General features: G+C 40.4%; 2 protein-coding genes across 2 annotated transcripts in view; one reads left to right on the top strand and one right to left on the bottom strand.

The window, feature by feature from the left end:
* Window positions 1–2479: 2479 nt before the first annotated feature.
* LOC148075270 (V-set and immunoglobulin domain-containing protein 10-like 2) lies at window positions 2480–3175 on the top strand. The gene is made up of 2 exons (XM_087794910.1): window positions 2480–2534; window positions 2811–3175. Exons 1-2 carry the CDS (start codon window positions 2480–2482, stop codon window positions 3173–3175), a joined length of 420 nt encoding a protein of 139 aa, XP_087651036.1.
* A 2948-nt stretch (window positions 3176–6123) lies between these two features.
* cdon (cell adhesion associated, oncogene regulated) overlaps window positions 6124–24757 on the bottom strand; it is a 32885-nt gene continuing 14251 nt past the window's right edge. Inside the window, exons 2-18 of the mRNA XM_087795941.1 lie at window positions 22235–22374; window positions 20221–20499; window positions 19995–20141; window positions 18608–18751; window positions 18053–18349; window positions 17720–17989; window positions 15650–16084; window positions 14429–14545; window positions 13592–13795; window positions 13318–13499; window positions 12364–12469; window positions 11200–11322; window positions 10918–11109; window positions 9613–9860; window positions 9457–9536; window positions 7286–7509; window positions 6124–6611 (exon numbers count right to left, since the gene is read on the bottom strand). Coding sequence (XP_087652067.1) covers window positions 6460–6611; window positions 7286–7509; window positions 9457–9536; window positions 9613–9860; window positions 10918–11109; window positions 11200–11322; window positions 12364–12469; window positions 13318–13499; window positions 13592–13795; window positions 14429–14545; window positions 15650–16084; window positions 17720–17989; window positions 18053–18349; window positions 18608–18751; window positions 19995–20141; window positions 20221–20499; window positions 22235–22307 — 3273 coding nt within the window. The 5' untranslated portion in view covers window positions 22308–22374 and the 3' untranslated portion in view covers window positions 6124–6459. The remainder of the gene's footprint in view (window positions 6612–7285; window positions 7510–9456; window positions 9537–9612; window positions 9861–10917; window positions 11110–11199; window positions 11323–12363; window positions 12470–13317; window positions 13500–13591; window positions 13796–14428; window positions 14546–15649; window positions 16085–17719; window positions 17990–18052; window positions 18350–18607; window positions 18752–19994; window positions 20142–20220; window positions 20500–22234; window positions 22375–24757) is intronic.

Raw genomic sequence — 24757 nt, 5'->3', positions numbered from 1 at the left:
GGGCTAAAGGTGAACCGTGTCATGAGTGTTATCTCATTCAGAACTCCATATAAGTAAAGTAAAGTAGAGGTTATTAGTAAAGCGTCTTTCCGGACCAGGGTCACAAAGCGCAAAACTATATACAGATAAAATACCTGCTTTAAAAGATCAAGACACATAAGACAAACACAGGAGTCCCAGAAAATCAAGGAAAAGCACAAATAAAAATGTCTTAAGATGTTTCTTGAAGGAGTCAGTAGATCATCAAACACAGAGCGAGAGGAAGATCGTTCCAAAGCTTAGGAGCAACAGCCTGGAAGGATTTCTCTCTTCTGGTCCTGATCAACAGACCTCAGAGCCCGAGCTGGGGTGTAAGGCTGGATCAGATCACTGATGTAAGGAGGAGCCTGACCATGAATAGATCTAAAAGTAAGAACCAGAAAAGAAAGAAACTGGCAGCCAGTGAAGAGTTTTAATGATCGGGGAAATGTGAGTTCTTCTACTAGAGCAGCTCAGAATTCTCGCTGCAGAGTTTTGTATCAACTACAGGTGAAACAGATCCTTCTTGTTTAGACACAAAAAAAGAAGCTATTTCAATAATCTAAACGTAAAGACACAAACGCATGGACATGTGTGCTTGTGACATAATTTTCCTAAATTTAGAGATTATTCTCAGTTGAAAGATAAGAGCTACATTATTTATTATTTGGTTTGACTTTGGAGAGTCTTTTTCTGATGAATTCAGTCAGTTCTTGAATGAAGGGATCAGTAGGAGTCTTCATCATCGTCTACTCTGACCCACATTGCACCGAATGTTGACGTCTGACACTTTAAAAAACTCCCCGCCCACGCCTGGAAACCATACCAGCAGCAGACCTACTTCAGAGGCTCTGGACGTCCGCATGTGAACGCGTCTCTGGGAAGAATCTGGGAACATGTTCGGTAACGCCGAGGTTCTCTAAATAGCGTCGGCTGCCGACGATCGTCCTCAATAATTACAGTCCCTGAGGTCAGACCAGCTTCTCAAACGGCTGCTGCTCCAAACTCACTTTTTATAGCGACTTCTCAAGCGTCTGCCGTGGAAGGAAAAGGAATCGTTGAACTAGAAAAAAAAAAAAGGTGTCATTGTTTTCTTTCTGTTGAAGAATCGTAAAAGCCAGACGACGTTAACGATGAGCACCTGGAGCGACGGAGCTAATGACTTCTTGAAGCACATGGAGCTGCTTTTGTTTACTTCACGTCCACAGATGATGACAGACTAATAAATTAACAGATGCTTAGAGGAATCAAAAAGGTACACAACTAGCGTGTTAATGTCAAACTTGCTAATAGTATCGTGCAGTAGCGTTTAGTAGTGTGAACAGCGCTTTAAAAATAGCTATTACTTACTTACTTACTAGAGGTTAACAAACATACACATGCAAACACAACATGTTACAACATATCTGGCCTCTTAAGGTAGTTTAGTCACACCAGCCTTAAACACCTAATCAATATAGTGATAAATATAGTATTGACTAAGTAACATTTTAGTAACAGTCTGTTATAACTAGTTTTGAGTAGTAATGAAGCTTCATGAAGCAGTGTCATGTTGTTTAGACGTCAGTAGGTGGCGCCATCAGTTTAAAAATGATGTGACGTTTCATTAGAACAGTTGTTCAAAGGAAAATAGTGCAGAGACCGCCATCTAGTGGACTCTGAAGATAATGACACTGCTTCATGAAGCTTCATCAGAACATCACTAGCTTATAGATCATTAGTTAACTGTTATTTGTTAAGTTATTATTGACTTCTTAAGCATTTATTAACAGTATTAGATATACATTCTTAACACACAGTTAACAAGTTGTTTGTAACTTATTAACGATCAGTTTATTAATTCTCTGTTAACTATAACTTAAATAAACATGCATTTTAAATCATATACAAAGTGTTGAGAAAGAAGAAACAGCTAACTAGTGATCTATAAACTAGTTATAACGGATATTCATTCTAATGTGTCGCCAAAACATGATAAATACAAGAAACTGTGTAACAAAAAAAGCCAAAGAATATTATTTATATAGGGAACCATGGAAAAGATAAAGATGGCTTAAAATACTACAAAGAAATGATAGTTTATTGGATAAAAAATAAGTGGAAAAGAAGGTATTAGATTGCGACATAATAGAAAGGAAGAAAATTCAAAAAGGGGAAAAGAAAACTGTTGATAGTGTCTTTCTCTTTGTAAGAGCAAGAGAAGCTAACATTAGCATTGCTGCGCTAATGCTGCATCAAAAAAATAACTTTCATCCTTTTACATTTGGATCATGTGGACTGAAAAAATAGCAGAATAAAAACACATTTTATTTCTCCATCACCTGGTTTCAGCAGCGACACCTGAAGCCTTCAGGTGTGGGAGTGTAAAGTGGCATCGCCATGGCGACGCTGAATAATTTAAACTTGATATAGTTTCAAAGTTGATCCGAGAGACGCTCACTCGACCGCCCGGATCCCAGCGATGTCCCCGATCTGGCTGCTCCTCGTCCTCTTCGTCCTCCTGCTTCCCGCACGAGGTAACGTCTTTTTGTCTGCGGAACACAAGCGGGTCGGAGCGAGTCCAGACAGGCCGAGTTCAAAAAAAAAAGAAAAGCGTGTGTCATGATTTTGTTAAATTGCTGAGCTCTGCCAGAGGGAGGGCGATAAAACACGATCCAGCCAACGGGCCAGCGGCGGATGAATGTCTTTAATTATGTGTTGCCGGTCCTCCCGCGCTGACGCCGCTCATTCCAGACTCTTAAAACCAGATCGGCGTGACGAGGACTCGGGACTGACTTTTTTTTGGTCTCCAGGTTCCGGGACGTCGGACGGCGAGGAGGAGGTGGAGTACGTCCGCTTCAGACGCACGGCGGCGGTCGGCGGGACGGTGGCTTTGGACTGCGGGTCTGTGGCGCCGACCATCTTTATTTGGGGTTTCACCAAACCGGGGACCGACAACAACATGGCGCTGGCCTACAACTACGGTCACGGGTCCAAGATGCAGACTCAGGGGGGCGACCTGGGACGGGTGAGGGTCCCGGTCAACACGTCCACGCTGGTCATCGAGGACGTCCGTCCCGACGCCGAAGGTATGTACACCTGCCAGGCCATGTACGACTCAGAGGACGGCCCCACTGTCAAGTTCTACTACACCAAACTGGACCTGGACCAGGACTGAAGAACCTCATGATGTTCTTCTCGCCCATTAAAACGCATCTCTAACACTAACCCATGAGTCATGGATCTCCTTCACACCGTCTCTGATTCAGTTGTTTTACGTATTTGTCAAACATGAAGTGACAATGTCGTATATAAGGTCGTCAACAGGAAATGTATGTAACTCATAGACAAAATCTGACTCATATCTGAGTCACTTTTAATGAATCACACTAAACTGATCTTGACAGGAAGTGATTAAGATTCATGGATGGGCTAAGTCATCAAGCAAACTCATTACACAGTCATGACTCTTTGTGACTCAAATTGTTAAACTGGTCGTAGCAGATAGATTCACTGAATTCCGTACGATTCATTTTCCACTCAGCTTAGTGAGTCCTATATGAGTCACAAGATAGTGATTGAGTCACAAACATCTAAGACTCAAGGGTGTCAAACTGGTCCAGAAAAGGGCAGAGACGGTGCAGGTTTTTGTTCCAACCAGTCAAGCGCACGTGAGTTAACGAATCAGGCGTCGGCTTAAACAACAACACCTGACTGTTAATTAATTGATCACCATCTTCAGACGCCTGATTGGTTCAACTATAATGTGCTTGACTGGTTGGATCCAAAACCTGCACCGGCTCGGCCCTTTTCTGGACCAGTTTGACGCCTGTGATCAAAGTAATTAATCCATCAAAAGATTGACATGTACAGCGGTCCCTCGCTACATCCAACTCACCTGTACGAGGATTATAATTTTTACCGAAACCACCTCACTTATGGTGCCCACAAAACTGGGACCTCCCATGATGCCTCACTACCCACTGCTGTATTTAGCGAGGGCTGATTGGTCGATACAATACTGTATTCAATTTAAAGTGTCAAAAGTGATCGTCAGCTGCGATTGGTCGGCTGGGCGGCAAAGCATTACGGGAGCTGATTGGGTAACAGTTAGTAATAAGAAGGTTGTTTAGAGGGACAACAGTTCAAATAAACGTTAAATAAATGTTGTCAATTTATACAAGTTGAAAATTTAAATACTACCAAATTTGGTTAAACTACGGGGTTTTAGATCGTAATCCATCCAACCAGCAACTGTTGTTGCGCTTTTGTCTTTTTGGAATTGTTCAGTTTCAAGGGCCACCGTACCGTAACCCTCGAGCCCGCCTGCGTAGAACCAGATTATGTTGAACTTTTAGATATTTCTTTATTTTAATCTCCCAGAGAATTTTTCTGATTTCCGTCCACCAAAGACGTTCCAAAGACACTTCATGGACGGTGAGTTTGTGTTCAGCTGAGGCGTCCACGTCGATGTGACGTCATATAGACTCGACCTCGACACGGACCCTGATTGAAACCATCGCTGACTAAACTCTCCCGGGATCACGTAGAATCAGCGTCTGGATGACATCATGGTTCTGGAGCCGATCCAGAGACAACAGTGCAGTATCTGGGAGGGTTGAAGGGCAGGAAGGTACGAGTTAACAGTAATTATCTTCCGGGGAGGACAAGTGGAGGACAATGTAATGTCTTGTTCCCGGGGGTTCCTGATGTCGGGGCGTCCCCGCGGGGAGAGGGGTGATGAAGGACGCTGGTGACTGACGGACGTGGGAGAAGCTGGGAGACATTCTCTGATGTCGACGACTGGCGTCTCCCAGCATTCAGCGTCAGTCACACACAAAGTATCGTGTCAGGCATCAGTAGGGGGCGCTGTACGCACATTCGCTTCAGGAACTCAAAAGTCACTTCCTGGTTACTGTCGCCGAGTCATTACCTCCCATTAGGGTTGCTTTTATCAGATGAAAAACTCAGTATATATTATTATTTCTAACGACAAAAATACAATCTGGACTGATGAGATAAGCCTGTTCACAGTTTTCTTTTGTCGGACCAGGAAGTAGAACGGACAGAATTGGGAAAATCATGATACGGATGTTTCACGTTTGTTAGAAAAGGGACCTTAAATCTTCCATTTGACCGACACATTCAGTACCTTCTACGTTTCTATGAAACCAATGCTAACCTTCACCTGATTCAAATGGATTCGTACAACGATGTTATAATTATGTGCTGACCTTTAGTGTATTTTTTACATTCTTGTAGACTTGTTTTGCTCTTGACTTTTGAGAATAAAACTGAATAGTTCAGAAAATAAACTATTTTCAAGACTGTTTGCTAGAGGTGTAAGAAAATATTGATTTTTTTCAACATGATTTAAATCAATACAGTTTTTTGTTTCATGATAGTGTATCCATTTTTCTTGGCTGTTAAATCATACATTGTCTTTATTTTAAATATTACAATTAACATGAAATTATTCTTGTCATGGTTAATTTTTGTGTTGCAATTAAACTTCCGGCCATTAGATGGCAGCAGTTGTTACGTTCTCTGCAGTTAAAGGAACAAAAAAATCTTGCGACATCCCAGCCATGACTGAGGATGAGAGGATACAGTCGACTCCAGCAGCTTTTGAAGCTGATGTTTAGACATATTTTGGTTGCAAAACAAATGAAAACAAGAGTCATGTGGTCTGTACATTCTGCAACACCAGAGTCAAGTACTCGACAATACTACAAAAATATCCTTGTTACTACGGTATCACAGTATATCGTATCGTTGCCCCTGTATCGTGATACAAATGAGATTCTTACCAGTACAAACATCTACTGTTTGCGTTGTTTTACCAAAATGACTATATATCCTGTTGAGCTATCGCTTGTTAGCAATGTTGCTAATGTTAGCTCTAAAAAACCTCTGATGGGTCGATGAGGTTTCATGATACAGTGTCATCACTTTCAAAGCTCAGCAGGTGGTGCTCTCAGTTTATAGTGTTGTGAGGATTGATATAATCAGTTGATAATTTCTTCTCGTGGCCTTTGAAGGTGAACAAAAGAATCATTTTATCCGACAGCGCCTCCTGTGTTTGACTCCGGAACCACCAGCAGCGTCGTAAACAAAGAGCAGAACTTTGGTTTACGCTTCATAGTTTCTCTTTATATTTTTTACAAAACTTTACAGACAACTGCGACGTTGGCGTGCCGACGGAACATAAAAGTCTTTGATCCGAACAAAAGCATAAATAATATAAAAGACAAACTTTCTTCTTTAAAACAGATACATTCATATAAAATATTATTTTTCTACTACAAAAATAAATAGGGCAGCTAAGGAGTCTGGAGGTTCCCTTCAGGGTTCAGTTCTGCTCCGCTCGAGTCCACATCGCTGTCGTGCCAGCGTCCCATCACACTTTCTGTGGGAAAGTTCCACTTAAGAGTAAAAAAAAAAGGAGATAATCCAGGCGGCTCACTGGACCTCCTGTGGTCCGGCCTGGATCAGCTCCCCTGCCAGGCTGCTGCTGGAGATCCACACAGGCTTTTCGTCACAGTCCAAGTCGGGTAGTCCGAGAGTCTCCCAGCAAACCACAGAGTCCGAGTCCACGCAGTCCAGGTCCTCGTCTGCCACGGAGGGAAACACAAGTTAGTCATCGGGAGCCCAACTTTCCCATCAACCCTTGCATCAGGAGGCGAGAGAGAAAACACTCAGATCTAGTCTCAACATTTAGTTTTTTTATATTTTTTTCATAACTTTTTTCATAACTAATAATTTATTAACTGGTAAGTTAAGTGGGGGAGTTAAGCGCTTTTAAATGTATGATATTCAATAATGTGTTATTACAGATACAGTCAAATAATTCCCATTTATTTTACTCAGATTAATCTGTATTTCACTGGATAACATATATTTCATTTATTGAATAAATATAGATTTAAATCTGTTTCAATTGTGACAAATCAACTTGTTTTTATGGACCAGAGCTAACATGATAAGCAAAGCTAGCTAACATGTTTGATGTTCTGATGAAGCTTCATGAAGCAGTGTCATTATTGTCAGAGTCCACTAGATGTCGGTCTCTGCACTATTTTCCTTTGTTTTGAACAACTGTTCTAATGAAACATCACATTATTTTTAAACTGATGGCGCCACCTACTGACCTCTAAACAACACGACACTGTTTCATGAAGCTTCATCAGACCATCACTATGCAGGAGCTAATACGTTACACTATAAGGTTGTCACGGCAGCACTGAAGACAAAATTGTCATAACATGGATGTCATTTCAAGACTCACCGTTTTCGTCAGCGGGACGACTGTCGTCACCGTCGGACGCCACCGAAAAGGGATGTTGCACCGACGTGGAGTCGACTTCTACCGGTGGATCGGCCTCGCACTCGTGGCCGTCGTGTCCGCGGCACTGAGAGGACACCTGGCCTAGTGGGACCATCTCCAGACCGTCCTGCTGACACGGCGCCACCCGGTGCATGAGAGGAAGAGTGCCGTTGTTCTTGTAGCACCTGTGGAGACGGAAAGCGTTACTGCTGCTGTCACGATAATCACAAGGTGACAGCTTTCGTCTGAATTAATAATAACATACAAGGTCAGAAGTTGCTGCCCCCGCGACCTGATGATTAATTTCACTTTGCAGACATGGGCAAGTTTTAAAACAATAAAACTGTGAAATTTCTATGGAAATGTTTCTTAAAGCATTTATTGGTTTTTATGAATAACTCAAATAAATCATTTGTAAATCGAACTTTAGACATTGTGTTTATTGAATAATTTGAAAGCTTGAAATTTGTTTTATTTTAATTTTTGTTTTTGAATCAGAAACTCAAAATTAAATCAAAATAACTTCACACATTTAGTTTAAGATTCTAATTCCAATAATTCAAAACAACAGATTATAAAAATAAAGATAATACAATTTTTATAAATAAAAAAAAGAACTATATCTAAACATATCTATATATATACTGTATATATAAATGTAAATTTCATTTTAAGCAGATTTACAGTACATTGATATACTTTATATTTGCTTCTATCCATTTGATCTTTGTTACTTTTAAGTTTCTTTTTAATCTTTCTTTAATATTTATGCTATTTTTCCGCATCCCTTCTTTTTTGTGGCTTTTTTCCCCTCATGGCATAAAACATGGTCTCTTTGTAAAAGTATTTCCATTCACAAAGTCTGGACCTCTTTGCTCCAGCTGCTGCCCCTGTGACGTTGGAAGATGGAAATCCAGGCTCAAGTTCTTGCAACTTAAACTTCAGTGTGTCCGCTTCCGTCCTAAAGTTCGATCCGCATCAGTCGTCATGGCGACAGGCAGAACACAAAGCTAAGCAGAAAAAGTTGTCTTTCCATTGAGATTTCTGGGCGCACGATGACGTCGCGGCCGCGCCTCCTCCTCGTCCTGCTCTCCTCCCAGCAGTCGGAGGTAAATAAACACGGGACTCATTATGTCCGCTGGCTCGCTGCACACAGAGTAAACTGTGATGCTGCCGACCCTTGAACACATAAACACACAGCGAGTGTGTGTCTGTAACATGGTGAGGTCAACAGAAACTTGACTCAGCTTCTGCGCGCCGAGTAAACACGGAGAGAAACCCTCACCAGCTCCGTTTTTATTATTGAGTAGAAGCAAAACATTGTTGCATCGGAATTATGCAAGAATATCAGTGCCTTCATTTTACATTTCCAATGTTGACACTGATGTTTTTTAATGGAAATATTGATTTAAATGTGTTTTTAGAAAAATTTAAAACAATTATTTGTATTTTTGAACTGTATAGATTGTGTTTATTTAATCATTTCATTCAATAATTTGTTTTATTTAATTATTATTATTTATTTTTTTAAATCGACAATTAAAATAAAAACATTATTTCATTCATAGAGTTTGATACTCTAATATTTCAAAAAATACATTTTCTAAATGGAATACCTTTTAAATTCATTATATAAATGTTTTATATTTAATTTAAAAGGCAACAAATTAATAATGTTCAGTTTAGATGTATGTTTTAATAATATTAATTAGGATATTATTATATGTAAAAAAAACAACAACAACATAACAAATAAGTTGTATTTAAAAGGTTACGAATTAAAAAATATAAAATTCTAAAAATTGTATTTATTAATTAGAATATCGAACTCTATGTGTAAAATATGTTTTTGTATTTTTTTTAATTATAAGAAAAAGCTAAAATAAATGTCAAATTTTCAACAATTAAATATTCTGATGGCACTGCCATACAAAATATTTCACTTTTTCACTTTAATGTTTAATTGATCAACATGTACTTTTTTTCCAAGTTGTGAGTCAGTATGTGAATGTGTTCATATCTGCCCTGTGATTGGCCGGTGGCCCTCAGGGTGTCACCTGCCTCTCCCCGTAAGTAACTGGGATGGACAGACAAGAAAATGGCCGATGGGTTTCTGCGGAGTGTGGTCTCACCGGTTGTTGTTGCAGTGGTTCTGGCAGCTCATGCAGTCGGACGTCTCACTCTGCGGCAGCGGCGAGTACAAGCCTCCTCCCTGAAGACACCACAGTTAGCTCAACCCACCACCACGACCCACCTTAACCACCCCCCGCCTGGAAATGGAAACTCACGTTGTGATGGTGGTGCTGGTGCTCGCGCTCGTGCCCGTGAGGGTGGGCCGGCGGCGAGAACAGCCCGTTGGAGCCGTTGAGCAGCGTCATGCCGTTGGGCAGCTTATGGTGGAGGTGGTGGCAGCCCTGAGGGACCATCGAGCCGCCGTGACCGTAGCCGCCGTGGACCCCGCCGTTCATGGCGTTGTACTCCAGGACGTGGCCGTTCATGTCGGCGGGCTGGTACAGGTAACCGGGGGGGTCGTACTCTGAGACACAGCGAGACGAAAGAGGGTGAGGACGACAGAATGTCAGCGGTAGAAGTGACCAATTCATTTGTTTGAATTAATAACATGTAATAGAAATTTTCAAACCAATATTAGATGCTATAATGCTTTGCCGCCCAGCCAACCAATCACTGAAGTTAACATGGACGACATAGCATTTAAGTATTGTAGTGCCAACCAGCTAAACAGAGAAGTGTGAAAAAGGCATCATGGGGGTTCACTGTAGTCCAGGTTTGGCCAATTTTAATTTCTCCGGGGGGCCACGTTATATACAGCAAATGTTATATGGGGCCCTCAAGATAAAAGAAGGAAGGGGAAAATAAAGAGCGCTTTAATAAGTTAGGAAAACTTATAAATAAATAAAAGGAAATTCAAATTGAATCTTCCAATTGAATGAGATTTTGAATTCACTTTATTTAAATATATATATATATATATATATATATATATATTTAAATAAAGTGACAGTATATATATATTTTTAATGATTTTTACATTTCAAATTACATAAAATTACAAAATTGTGTGACTATGCCATAGGAAAATATTTCATTTTGTATAAATTTCATTCAGGAATCTGTAAAACTACAAAAACATTTTTTTTAACCCATAAATATGACAAATAAAAGAAAAGAGGAAAAGGGAGATCCTTAACCCTTGTGTTATCTCGGGGGTCAAACACATTTGTTTTTCGGGCCTTCGGGTCACCTTGACCCTGGGATAACACAAGTGTAAACAAGTTATATGTTGAACTACTAATGAAAATGTAAGTGTAAGCTCTCTGGTTAATTTAAAGTTTATGTGATGAACAAATTAATGACCTGGTGTAACAGCTGGTAATAAAGCTTCATGAAGCAGTGTCATGTTGTTTAGAGGTCAGTAGGTGGCGCCATGAGTTTAAAATTGATGTTTCATTAGAACAGTTGTTCAAAACAAAAGGAAAATAGTGCAGAGACCGCCATCTAGTGGACTCTGAAGATAGCGACACTGCTTCTTGAAGCTTCATCAGATCCATCACCAGTTAGTTCCTGTGACTCACTGTGCATGTTGTTCTGCTGCCTGTTCCTCCGCAGACACATGGCGATGAAGGCCAGCAGGATGAGCACCATCACCACCAGGACGATGCCCACGATGAGGTACAGCGTTCCCCCGGGGGTGCCCTGGGACTCCGGAGGGTGGGGTCCGGGCGGGGTCACCGGGTACTGGCTGGGAGACCCCTGGGACTGACGGGCTGCAGGAGAGATCGGATAAGATTCCCTACAGTTTGGACTCGGAGTTACGCTAGCTGTAGCTTTAGCTCGCTTGGCTGCCTCCTCCTCACCTTTGGTCTCACAGATCATGACGTTGCTGTAGTCGCTCTCGCCGCCGCCGTTGTAGCACTGCATCTTGATGTCGTACGAGGTCTCGGGCTGCAGGTGAGCGATCATGTGCCAGTGTTTGATTCCTAAACAGAGAGAGAGAGAACCATCACTTCCTGACCTCAAAGATTTGTCTGCCATTTTATTTTTTTCTTCCCCGTCTCCACCTCTCACTTCGCTGACTATTGTTTCGCTCGCTCGCAGCTCCATATATGGACGCCTGGTGTTTGTGCTGGCGAGGCTCCACACACACATCAGAGGTCAGCTGTGGTTTTACGTTCTCCCCAGTAACGGTAATTCATCTCTACGTGTATAACTTGCGACCTGCATGTTCACTACAGCAGCTGGAAAGTAGAAACTCACTGCTGGTTATAATAAAAAACACCTTTTATTGTTCACATTATGCCGAGTTTTCGTCCTTTTAACGGTTTACATTTGTTTTAATAATCATTATTTCAACTTTTATAAACTATATCAGTTTGTTTTGAGTGCCTCCGATAGTTTTATTAAAACATCTTTCAGCCTGCATTCTGTGACTTTGTCGCACGCTGCTCCTGACTTTTACGACTTAAAAGGTGAGATTTTAAGAGGAAGAAGGAGTATAGCTACACACCTTTTAAAACATACCGGAGCTCAAAGTCCACATACGAGTGAGTCATGGACTAGAAAGAGTCATCGTCTGATGTCTGATGTTTCCTGCTCCTGTGCAACTGAGTCATTAGAAAAGTCGATTTGTGACTCAAGGGTTAATTAAAGAGTGAGTTTGTTATTGATAATCGGATCAGGTCGTTCAATTCCTCTTTGTCTTCCACTTATTCCCGCCTCATATATCTCAGCTGCTTGGTAAAAAGGTTTTTTTTTCCTGATCACCTTGTTTGATTTAGACTCAGTTTGCTGTGGAACTTAATTCTCACGCCAACATTATAAACTCCCTAAACAACATCGGACCTGGCTTTCTTCAAAAGTGCGCTGTTAGCATTCCAGCGGGGCTAACCTGCCCTCCCCCATCCCCCGCCATCTCCAGTTTCACTTGGACCGTTAGTGGCAGGCCATTTATTTGAAACACATTTCTGGCCGTCTTCTGGACGACACCAGATGAAGGATCGAGGATCCCGAAGTCGACTCACCTTCCACCACGTCCTTCTTGTAGTCGCTGTCGTTGTCGCTGTCCGTGGGCCGGTAGTAGATGTAGAAGCCCTGGATGGGAGTGTTGTTGTTGCTCGACGGGCTGTACTGCGGAGGGAAGCTAACGTTAGCTTTAGCCATTTACACCTGCGGCTTCAACGATGTCTTTGTCGCGCAGTTAGCACGTTTTAGCTTATTTTTTTTTATACTTTGAAATAAACGTAACAATGACGGACGTTCATATGAAAGTTAGCAGTTAGCTTTCCATGCTATGTTTTTGTTGTTTTTCTTTTTAGTTGTAACTCACTGCTTTGAAATTATCCAAATAAAACTGCAGCAGTGACTTAGCATTTTTAGCAACTGCACATCTTGTTCTTTCTCTTTATTTCTCTTTATTCTTGTTCTTATTTTATTTTGATTTATTTCTATGAAAAAATGATGTATTTGCTGTGGCTATTGGAAAAAACAATTTCAATAAAGTTCTACCTTGCCTTGCCTTACCTTACATTTAAAATGAGATAATCTAAGATAAGTCAAGTATTTATAGGAAAAAATTTGTTTTTCACAGCAGTTCACAAAACAATCATAAACTATTCAAACATAATATTAAGACATACAGTATATATCCTAAAAATAATAACAAAAACTATAATTCATAAATAAAAAGTTAAATAAGCACAATAATAAAATAGAAAATAAAAAAAAGAATGTATTTTGTGTGTATTTGTGAAGATTCTACCTTAAATTGTATCGTAAAGATTTAAAAAAACTGACAATTGTTCTTCATTGATCGAAACCTAACGCTGCTAGCGAAACAAGTAGTCTGTGGCTAACACTTCTCTTTCCTATGACATGTTTTATTATCAGTACTGATCAAAAGTGTTTTTTTGTATTTGAATAAGATATTCTAAAATAATTTGATGAGCAGAATACACAAGTGTTAAACGTCTTCTTACTGTCCAGCGCAGCATGATCTGCGTGTCACTGATGGCGTCCGTGGATGAGATGTGAGGTCCGACAACCGGGCGGTCGGCCATACGCGAGCTGGCCTGCGGTACCTGGTATGGTTTTGAGGGAATACTGTGTGGACTCTCGCCGTACATGTTCATGGCTGCCACGCGGAACCTGTAGGTGGAGCCTAAGAAGAAAAAAAAAAAAAAAGAGTTGAGCCATGAGGCGTCTTCAGCGTCAGGTACGACGACACTTCGGAGGCATTTATTTTCTCCCGACCTGGCTCTAGATTGCGAACTTCCACCGAGAGCTTCAGGGGCGAGATGTTATCGGCTGCCACGACCCACTCGGCGCTGCGCCCGCGCCGGTACTCCACGCGGAACGCCGTGACGGGCGAGCCTCCGTTTGCCCTGGGGATCCAGGTGACGTACACGGAGCTCTCCGTGGCCATGTAGATGGTGGGCCGGTCCGGGGCCTCGGGAACTGTTTGACGAAAAAGACGGGAGACGCTGAAGGAAAGCGAGCTAACAGAGGCTAAGATCGCATCATGCCGTGACGTTTACTTACTGCGCTGAGCCACAGTTAGAGCGCAGGAGAGAGAGATGGAGGAGAGGGGGTTAGTGGAAAGACTGAGGTGAGTCCAGCAGAGACCCACACACACACACACACACACACACACAATCACACCGACACACACTTAATGTTTATAGCAACTTTCATAACAGAAACAGAATCACCACAACAACGCACTGGTCACCATGGCAACAGGTGTACGGCCATGTTTTATGTTTGTTAGTAGCAGCAGATGGTCAACATCCAAAGCCATTAGTTCTTAAGATAGAAGCTACAGTCCAACACCTGATCTCTGTCGTTCTTTACAATGTTTGCTTTTTATTCGTCAAAATACTAATTTAAGAAAAAACTTGAACCAATCAAACGTATAAATTAGTCAACTCAATATTTCGTGGTTTACTTTGTCTTTGAATTAAGAAGAAAAGTTTCTTATGATGGTGAAATGACATGAAGATTGATGAGACCAAACATATTCAGGTATTTTTTCAACTTTACTACTATAAAAAAATTCACATCCATAGTTAGTTGAGGAACTGTTCCTACCTCGGTCGTGGATGATGACACCGAAGTGAGTGTTGGGGGTTTTGTCTTCTGGAATTTTAGGAGGCAGCGGGACGACGGGCGGCTTGGAGGGGTTCTTGTTTGTCAAGATGGTCTTTTCTGGAAAGCCAAAGAAAGCAGGAGATAAGAAAAAGAACAGAAAACATAGAAATATCTGTTTTATAAAAATAACTAATAAGGTGTTAACAAAATAACTGAATAGGTACCTTAACAAAAACTTTTATTCTTATTTATATTAAAGCATGAACAGATACATTATTATTGATTTTGGAAAAATTGAAATCTTTAATTATATATGTAATTATCTACATGTCTATACAGTATACATATATATATCTATGTATCCATGTATCTATATAAAATGAATTCATTCAAATTGAAAGATGAACCAAAATTAAAATTAGTATAACGAAATTCAATAAATGTAATTAAATTACATTTTGTAATATTAATTTGAATTCTGGTTTATTTTTCAATTTGAATCAATTCATTTTTATTGAACACATTAATTATATTTAAATTAAAAATGTTAATGGGAGTTTTGTGGAGAAAAAGATAATCACAAAATAAATGTTATATAATATATAATAAACATATATTTAATAAACAATTAAATCCATATAAAAATACAACAGTTTATTTATTTATTTTTAACTTATGGCTGATTATATTTCAATAATAAATACATACAGTAAATATATATATACAGTATATATATATATATATATATATATATACTGTATATATATATATATATATATATACTGTGTATATATATATATATACTGTATATATATATATTTTATTTAACTTCATTGATTTGCAATACATAAAAATATGTCATAGTGCATCTTCAAGCTGAATTTGTTATATTAATATCTAGTTCAAACTTTTTTTATATATATATTATATCCTAAAATATTATACAAACTTTAATTTTAAAACATCTGTTTAACTTAAAGTTTTAAAAGTGTGGCTTACATAATTCATATCTTAAATATAAAACAAATAAATAAAGATTGTTTTAACAGTATTAACGTTTATTATCATTTATTCATTCATGTTATTGTTCTATTTCTGTTTCTACTGTGAACTTGCTGCTGTCATTTCCTCACTAGGAAACAAACAAAGGAATATATTTAATCCTGTATAAATAAAGTTACGTTTATCAATGAAATCTATTGATCAATAAACGTGTCTGACCTTTGCCGGTACGGAACGTGAGCATGGCCGGTTGACCTTCTCCGTCAGAACTCCGGGCCACCATCAGGACCTCGTAGAGGCTGGACGGTTCCAGCTCGGACAGGCGGAGGGTCCTCTCGCTGCCGGGGACTCGAACCGTGGACCAGCTGCCCACCACCGTTCCCATCTCGTCCACCTTACGGTACTTGACAAAGTAGGCGTTGATGGGACTCCCTCCATCTCGACCCGCGCGCCACTCCAGGTCGTACACGTCTGGTTTGTGCGTCTGTGGCGGGCTGGTGATGATGGGGGCCTCGGGGACGGGGCGCTCGCTGGCTCGTTCCGTCGGCAGGTCGACCGGTGCGTGGTCCACGGCCTCCTCTGTCAGGAAGAGGTCGTGACCTTCGTCGCTCTGCATTGGGTGAAGCGATGGAGTGTCAGTCACGCCGGTGGTATCTGTGAAGGATAAAATAAAAATCATAAAAAATAAATACATTTTAGAAAGAAAGCAGCTGATACCAAAACCTACATTACACAGGCTGGATTATTAAGCTTATTTTTTGTTTATTCTTATTGTTGGTTAGAAGTTCAAGTGTAATATGACCAGTGGGCTTTTGTTTGAGGACCTTTTTCCTTAGTTTTTGTAATATTTGTAAGTATTTGTTGCCTGACAAAAAGTTTTAACTGAGTTATAAAAAATATTCTTTAAAAAGTCATTTTATATCAGATTAATAAAAACTAAAATCTTGTATAATTTGCAATAAAATAAGGATTTTTTTATTTGTGTTTTTAAAGTGTATTCACTATATTTAGGCTTTTTGCTCCTTCATTTTTTGCTAGACGGCCTCTCACAACAGTCACTGTATAAAATGTGGCGTCTGAGGAAATTGAATTGTCCAGCCCTGGTCTATTCAGAACCACAGACTCAACAATCCTTCCCCGGCCCGGTGAGATCCGTCGTGGTACCAGCGCCAAGTGGAGCGGCTCACGCTCGATATCAGCTTTTATTGTAAAACGTGAAGATTGTAAACGTGACTGGGCTGAGATGGATCCACAGTGGCCTGGTTCTGGGGTTGGTTCACTTTGTTATACAAACAAGCTTCAGAGCCCGGTAACCCAAAACCTGATCCCGGGACTGCGGCCAGCTGCCGCACATTCCACACGCTGACCATTAAAATACCGGAGAGAATCGGAGCTGCGGCCGGTTCTGCACGCTTTCTGCCCCGGTCCGGCTCCTGCGTGAGGAGGCGACCGAGGGCTTCCACATCCGAAGGACATGTTCCTTTACAACTGACCTGGGCAAAGATGTGGCCCTTTATTTATGTGGCCCTCAGACAGAAGCTATGGAAATGTAGTAATGTTTCTAATGTTATTACTTTATTTAACTTCATCCATCATTGATTTTTTTGATGAAAACTTCACATTTTTTCATTTTTATCTTTCTTTTTTTTCTAATACATAGTTAAATTAATGAAAGAGTCAAAGTTATCTTGAGACGCATACAGTTTCAAAAACACTGTAAAAGAAGGAAAAAAACAGGTCCCTTTGATTCACAATGCTTGACAGAGGTGAGCAGAAACCTTATGCAGAACCAGACTCAATGTGACTGGGGAGGGGGTGAGAGACAGGGGGATGAAGAAAGAGGGTAAAGTGGGGGGAGCGGAAGAGAAGAGAGGGGAGTGTAAAGTAAGGCCTTTTAAACATTTTTTCCTATTAAAATATAAATACATTTCTTGATATAAAATTGAGAATCTATCATTCAAACGTTTATAAATGAAACAATAAAAATTAAGATTTTGCTTATTTTTTTCAAGGGTTCTTGCATGATTACTGATATTATATATATATATATATATATATATATATATTTGCCAATTTTGAATAAAGTATTTGATCTTTTATCTTTATTATATTTGTCATTTATTTGTTTGTTTTTTCCTGTGGCCGGACCACTCACAACAGTCTCAGAATATAATGTGGCCTATATATACTGTATATATATATATATACAGTATATATACTGTATATTCAGCGAAACTACTTCATTCTACAGATGCTTACTGTTAGCATGATGCTATCCACGAGACCCACCTGAACGCAGCGTCAGCAGAGCGGCCGACTGGGCCGAGCCGATCACGTTGTCCACGAGACACTGATACACGCCCACGTCCTTCTTCGCCACGTCCCTGATCTCGAGCGACGGTCCAGAGACGTGGAAGTGCTGCGAGGAGACGACGGGGTCGGCGTTGAACAGCCAGGTGATGTTGGGGGAGGGGCGTCCCGTGGCGCCGCAGGTGAACCTCACGGTGGAACCGGCCGACGCCTGCTGGTCCTCCAGATCCTCCACGAAGGTCACGGACTCTGTGAGATAGGCGTGAGTTAGCGTGCGGCCGTAGACCGAAGGTTGACGTGCGGGCGTCTCACCGTGGACGGTGACGGTGTAGTTGGCGCTGACCGCCGTCTCATCCGGCGTCTCGACCGTGCAGTGGTAAGTACCGCCGTCGCCGCTCGCCACGCTGCCGATGACCAGATTATTGTTGAGCTGGCGTTTGTGCGACGGATTGTTTTTGATCTCGACGCCGTCCTTGAACCATCGGGCCGTCGTCTCGGAAGGACTTCCGGACGCGACGCACTCGAGTGTGAGCGGGTGCGACTGCTGGGGCGTCAACGTGACGGCGGCGCTGGGGTAGATGATGCGCAGAGGTGAGCGGGAATCGGAATCTGAGGAAGATGAGAATGATTAGGAGAGTGTTTGGACAAGAATCTGATGATGAAGCTTCATGAAGCAGTGTCCTGTTGTTTAGAGGTCAGTAGGTGGCGCCACCAGTTTAAAAATGATAAGATGATTCATTAGAACAGTTGTTCAAAACAAAAGGAAAATAGTGCAGAGACCGCCAACTAGTGGACTCTGACAATAGTGACGCTGCTTCATGAAGCTTCATGACACCATCACTTGTGTCAAGATGTCGTGTGACTCACTTGTGACGGTGAGTTTGGTTCCGTGTGGCTGCACCACCGCTTCACCGGTGACAGGATTGTAGGCGCCGCACTTGTACATTCCCTGATGTTTCGTGGACACGGAGAGAATTTGGAGGTTCCCGGAGGGAAGAACCAAATAATCACCTGGAAATATGGAGAAAACAAACCACATTTTTATTCATTCTCGGATCGAAATGTTAACGTAGCATTGAAAACAATTGAGCTGGAATTGACTCAAGATATAAACTACCTCCAGCAAATCATCAACGCAAACGTAGCTAACATGTAGCTTCCAGCTGATCTGTACCTTTATCAATATAGTTAATGTTAAGAGATTTCTGTAGCAGCAACAAAGTGGCAAACTTTGTTAAATTGACCAACAATTCATGGCCTTTTTTAATGTGATTTCCTAAAACGTGTTGTCTTTGACCATGTGATTTGAGTCAAATATGATGATTTCATTTTTAATTCCCGGGAGATTCTATTGAGATTGAAATATTACACTTTGTGAGATAGTAGTTCACATCTTCTAGAAGTCATTGATCATAACTTGGGATAACTACTGACTTAAAGCATCATAAATCTCTTGTCTTTGACAATGACATCTATTAGACATTGGCAATAAAAGTTTCTGATTCTGAATGTGTTGTGAACACAACATAGGATTTTTTGTGGTGTTGGTACAGAATAAAATAATGAAATTTAAAACACTAAATAAGCAATAGAAAAATAGAATCTGCACCTCCAAATATTTTTTTTCCCATATAAATATTATGATATATCTGTGGGATAGTAAGAGATCGATGGCAGTCATGGATGGAACTAAGTATTGATTTATCTCATCTTAAACACACGTTTTAAATGATCTGAAACCTATTAAATATGTGAAAATCTCTAACTACATGGAATGATGATGACCTCAACATAATGATTTTAAAAAAAATAATTAAAGAATAAATAAGGTCGATTTAAAACATTACAGGGAAAAGGATTACAAGGAAGACGCAACTGATTCAGTGCTTTTAATTTGAAAGTTTATTTCCTACTTCTGAATGGCGTTTAACATAAAAAGAAGTCTCCAGATCGAAGCTGCTCTTTGACTGGAGAAACTAAACTTCTGTTAGATTGAAAGATTGATATTTAACCAACAGATTCCAACTCAATAATCATAGTTTCTAACCAGTGAGCTAACCGCTATGCTAACCAATACTAGCTTGTTATGATACTCTAGCAGGGACACCGTGATGATACCGTTGTTCAGCGCAAGCTAGCTACACTATGAAGAACGCTAACGAAGTCAAGTCGCACCAACAGATGTTAAAATAATCCTGAGATCAGAATCCCTTCTTTAATTCTACAGTTCAGTGTCCTTGTCGTTCTCTCGTACCTGTAGAAGCTTCTAGTCTCTCTCCTCGGACTCGGAGTCGAGGGAGAGCAGGAGGACGACTGGGCGGCAGAGGACACTCGATCACGGCCGAGCTTCCTTCCTGCACGGACAACGACTTCCTCCTGCCGTCTTTATATTCCCATATTTCTGCAAACACAACAGTGATGAGAACCGGTTTGTTCACGAGTTCCTGCAGCGACGAGCTGAACTCCCAGGGTTCACGTACCCGCGACCTCCACGCGTGCGAGGCGGCTGGCCACGGCCGGACCTCGCTGGGATCGGGCCACGCACTGGTAGATCCCGGCATGCCGGGGCGAGAGGGAGGAGATGGCGAGGGAACTTCTAGAGAGGTCGACGGCAGGGAGGGTGCCGGGGTTCAAGGGGAGGCCGTTAAAGCGCCATGAGATGGTCGCCGACGAGGGGCTGACCGAGCAGCGCAGGTGGGCCGTGGAACCGGGACTCTGGACCAGAGAGGACGGCTCCGTACGGAAGACGGGATAAAGAGCTGGAGAGAGGGGAAAATACACTTAAAAACTCTTAAGAAGAATTATTGTGGAATTACTTCTATAAGTGTATCAGTGACCTCAAAATATTGAATGGTTAAATTTAACATTTCCAATATATATATATTTTTAAATCACATTTACTTAAATCTGTTTTTTTAGAATTTATTTTTGTATAATTAATTTCAAGAATTTTTATATATTTGTATTTTATTTTAACAGATTTAAAAAATAATTTACTTAAATAATTTGAATATTAAATTATTATTTTTTTACAAACATTTGATGAATTCTAATTCCTATAATTCATTTTCTAAATTCAATATTTTTATTCATAGCCTTTTAAATTATATCGAATAGTGTAGGTAGAACAACAGAAAATAGTGTTGCTTTAGAATCAGCTGCAACATTGTTATATTATTATTATTGAATTTAAAAGGCTAGGAATGAAAAAATATTCAAGTTAGAATTAATTTTTTTAATTATTGTAATTAGAAAATCAAACTTTATTTGAAATAATTAATTCTTTCGTTCAGACCAACGTTTTTTTTAAAAACATTTTGTTTAAATACTAAACAAATTCAACCTTGCAATAAATAAATAATTTAATTCAATTCAACCAGTCTGATGACACTATTTTGACCATTTTTTTTTCAAGTTTTGATTCTTGTTTTTAAAGAAGCAAGTCAAGAATTTCAAGAATTGTGCAACAAGTTATGAGCCTTACGTCGACATATTGATTAGGGGTGTAAGAACATATCGATATAACGATACAACGCAATATTTTTATTCACGATACTGTATCAATATTCAATAGCACTGTATCGATATTTTTAAGAAATGAATCATTTTAAGAAATGTATGTTTTTGCGCTGATGTCATGCAGCAGCGGTTCACAGCAGTGAAGATCTGAGCGGAGGTCTGGAGGAGGAGAAATCTCGCTAAAAGATTCAACACCACTAACTTTATAAAACATTTAAAAACGCGTCAGGACTAAGAACATGAGCAGATCGAAGAAACAAGAAAAACAAAACAAATCAGTTAACTTTGCAGTTAAAGAGACGAGAGAAACTCTCAGTCGACGCAGGAATGTAAACAATAACAAACGTTAGTGTTAACCTCATCATTTAAATCTGTCTCGTACAATAAATAGAGAGTTTGTGTTTAATAACTGGTTAAACAAAGACTGTCAGCGCAGAGTTCCGTGTGTGTGACGTCATCGTTAAATTTAAACTCCACAAACTTCAGGACAATCGATGATGAGACAAAAATACATTTAACAATTTTAGTTTAGTCATAACACCGTTAAACGCTTTACTAACTTACTTTTTAACAGTGTCAAATCAGATCAAATTATTAAAATGATGAAATATATGTTTAACATCAGCTTTTAAAGCTGACGTTTGGACTCATTTTGGCTTTAAAACAGAGTTTAAAGTTAATAGATTAAACACTGACATGCATGTTGCTCCATGTTTTTAATGCACTTCATTGTTTATTGTTAATATAAGTTTACATTTGTCGTTTATATCTTGAGAAGCACTTTCCTCTAAGCACTTTCACATTTGATCAGATCAAGTATTTGCTCATGTCTTTGCTGTAAAAGCCGGTGTAAAATAAACTATACATCGTTGTTCCTACAGTATCACAATACATCGTATCGTAACACATGTATCGTGATACGCATCTTATCTCCAGATTATTGCCAACACACAGCCCTAGCATCGATCAACTTACATGAGCAGCAGATGAGCAGCGACTGGCTGAGACACAGCACGGTGGACAGGAGGACCCTCAGGCCACCGTCCATGGTGCCCTTTGACCCCTGCCAGCAGCAGTGTCGACCCCGCACTCTCTCCTGGAACCGATCGGCAAACCTGCGACACACACAACAGAAGAAACACGTCAAACTCCAGAGCCGAGACAACAAAGGAGGCGGAAGTAACGACAGGAGAAGCTGGTGGAAGTGAGAGGGGGCGTCGGGGGGCTATTAGATTCCAAATGAATCCCATATGATAATCTCTCTAATCTTCCCGACACGTCCCCTTTACACACTCCTTGATCTCCGCCCCCCCCCCCCCACATCCCTTCATCCTAACCTCTCTTCTCACTCGTCTCCACGGAGGCTGGAATGCACCACTGCCCCTCTCGCTCCCACAGGGGTGAGGGGGGGTCCCTGGCTAATGGAGTATCTATGGAGAGAGTGTCCCCCTCACTCTTAATATCACTCTCTTGTCACACCATGTTGCCTCCTTACAGGTTCAGCCTGAAGACACACGAGGAGACAACGGCGGAGGAGTGGAGGATTCGTAATTAGAAGCATTCCTTCGTGCTTTTCAAGGACCCCCGCCCGCCCCCCCACCACACCCTCCACTGCGCCGCCCCCTCCTTCATTTTGTAAGAGTAATCCCGACCCCGGCTTTGATCCCGGGGGTGCTGGTCGGTAACCAGGTCGCGGGGACAATGAGGCGTCCAGCTGTGAGATCCACACCGGTGCTCCGGCGCGAGCACAGGAGGGGACGGAAGTAAAGGGTCTCTGGACCTCCACAGGTTATTAACACTTGCTCTCGCTCTCCACAGTGTTGCGTCTGCTGGATTGTCGAGCAGGTGGACGGAGAGAATCTAACCCAGCTTGCTTGAAGCAGTCGACTCCAAAAATATTAAATAAATCATAAATTAATAATCAATATGAAAGTATCCCGTGAACAAATGTTGTCAACTTGGAGGTCAGAAACTTAAAAAAAAAATGACCTTAAAATAGATATATATTCATTATTTTGGTTTGTTTTTTGCCTCAAATTGTTTAAAATTTTGACAAATCCGAACTCCTGTTTCTAGCGACGATAAATATATACTGTATATAAAAATCTCCAGCGACCCTTGAGACCCAGAGTGGTGTTCACTTAGTTATTAATATAATATAATTATTATTCCATGAAAAGAGTTTGATGAATTTGGTGTCTGCGATGGACCCTGGCCCGCTGGGACTTCCCTTTAGACAAGCTTGAACAAGAACAAAGAGCAAATAAAAAGAAGAAAGTGCAAGGGATGACAAAGTGCAATTATAAAGAACATAGGGCGGAGGAAAATAAACATGAATAAATATATTTATTATCAAAGCTACAATTTATGTATATAGTAATGCCAGAAAAATGTGTATAAATTATTTAAAAACTAAAAAATAGATAAAAGTATAATTACAAATGGTCAAAAATGGAACGAGACAAAATTATTAACGCGTTAATATTTGGCCTGCGGCCAGAGAAGAAGCAGGAAATAATAAACTCTCACAGCTGCCGGCTCACGCCCACCTCTCACCCCGGGTCAACTGTCGGGTGAGAGAGAGAGAGAGGGGGAGAGAGAGAGAGAGGGGGACCCGGAGCTGCCCACCGGGGTCACCGACTGACATTCCGAGCCAACAGGTGTTGTTGCTTAAAGAAACTATTAGCCGCTAAAACAACAAAAAAAAACAGTGAAGACGTCGACCTGACGGGCGAGTCGCTACTGAACCACCCGAGTCATACAGAAGTAAGAATGAGTTAGATTTTTTTTTTTTTTGCTCCGCCATCAACGCTTCACAAGCTTCTGAGGCGACTTTGTGTTCAGTTCTTCAGTCGCCAGAGTCCAGGTTTTTTTTTAAATAAATATTTTTAAATGATATTGAAATAATTACGAATAATCAGATCCCCAATCCCCCCCAAAAAATCTTTATATATAACAATAAGATTTAGCCATTTTTATTAAAATAAAATATCATTATAAAAACCCTGAAAAAAGTTGAACTCTAAAGATTTTTAATTGAAACATTGAATTTTTGTATCACATTTAAAGCATAAATAAAGATATACAGTATATTTTAATCATGAAACAAGATTTGTACGAGTAAGAATTATTATATTTACATTTTCAAATGAATTAATTGTTTTAGAAATATGAAATAAGTTGATTTACTTTACTAAGAATAGTTTTCGTGCCTCATTTGCTTATGGCATTATCATATAAATAGTCATCTTTATTACGTATAGTTATTAATATAATAATTATATATTATTCCATGAAAAGTTTGATGAATTTGGTGTCTGCGATGGACCCTGGCTGGCTGGGACTACTACACAAGAATAATCGAGCTGTGTACTGGACCCGGTTCTGGGCTGAACTTTTGATCGATATAAGACTCTTTCAGCCGGAAGAAACCCACATCCAACGGGTGACTCTACCCTCCACCCGCAAGTCTATGCACGTCCAGCCTGTGCGCCCCCA

Source organism: Callionymus lyra, chromosome 7, assembly GCF_982586985.1.
Source record: "Callionymus lyra chromosome 7, fCalLyr1.hap1.1, whole genome shotgun sequence".
Lineage (NCBI taxonomy): Eukaryota > Metazoa > Chordata > Actinopteri > Syngnathiformes > Callionymidae > Callionymus > Callionymus lyra.
This window is presented reverse-complemented; position numbering and strand designations above follow the sequence as displayed.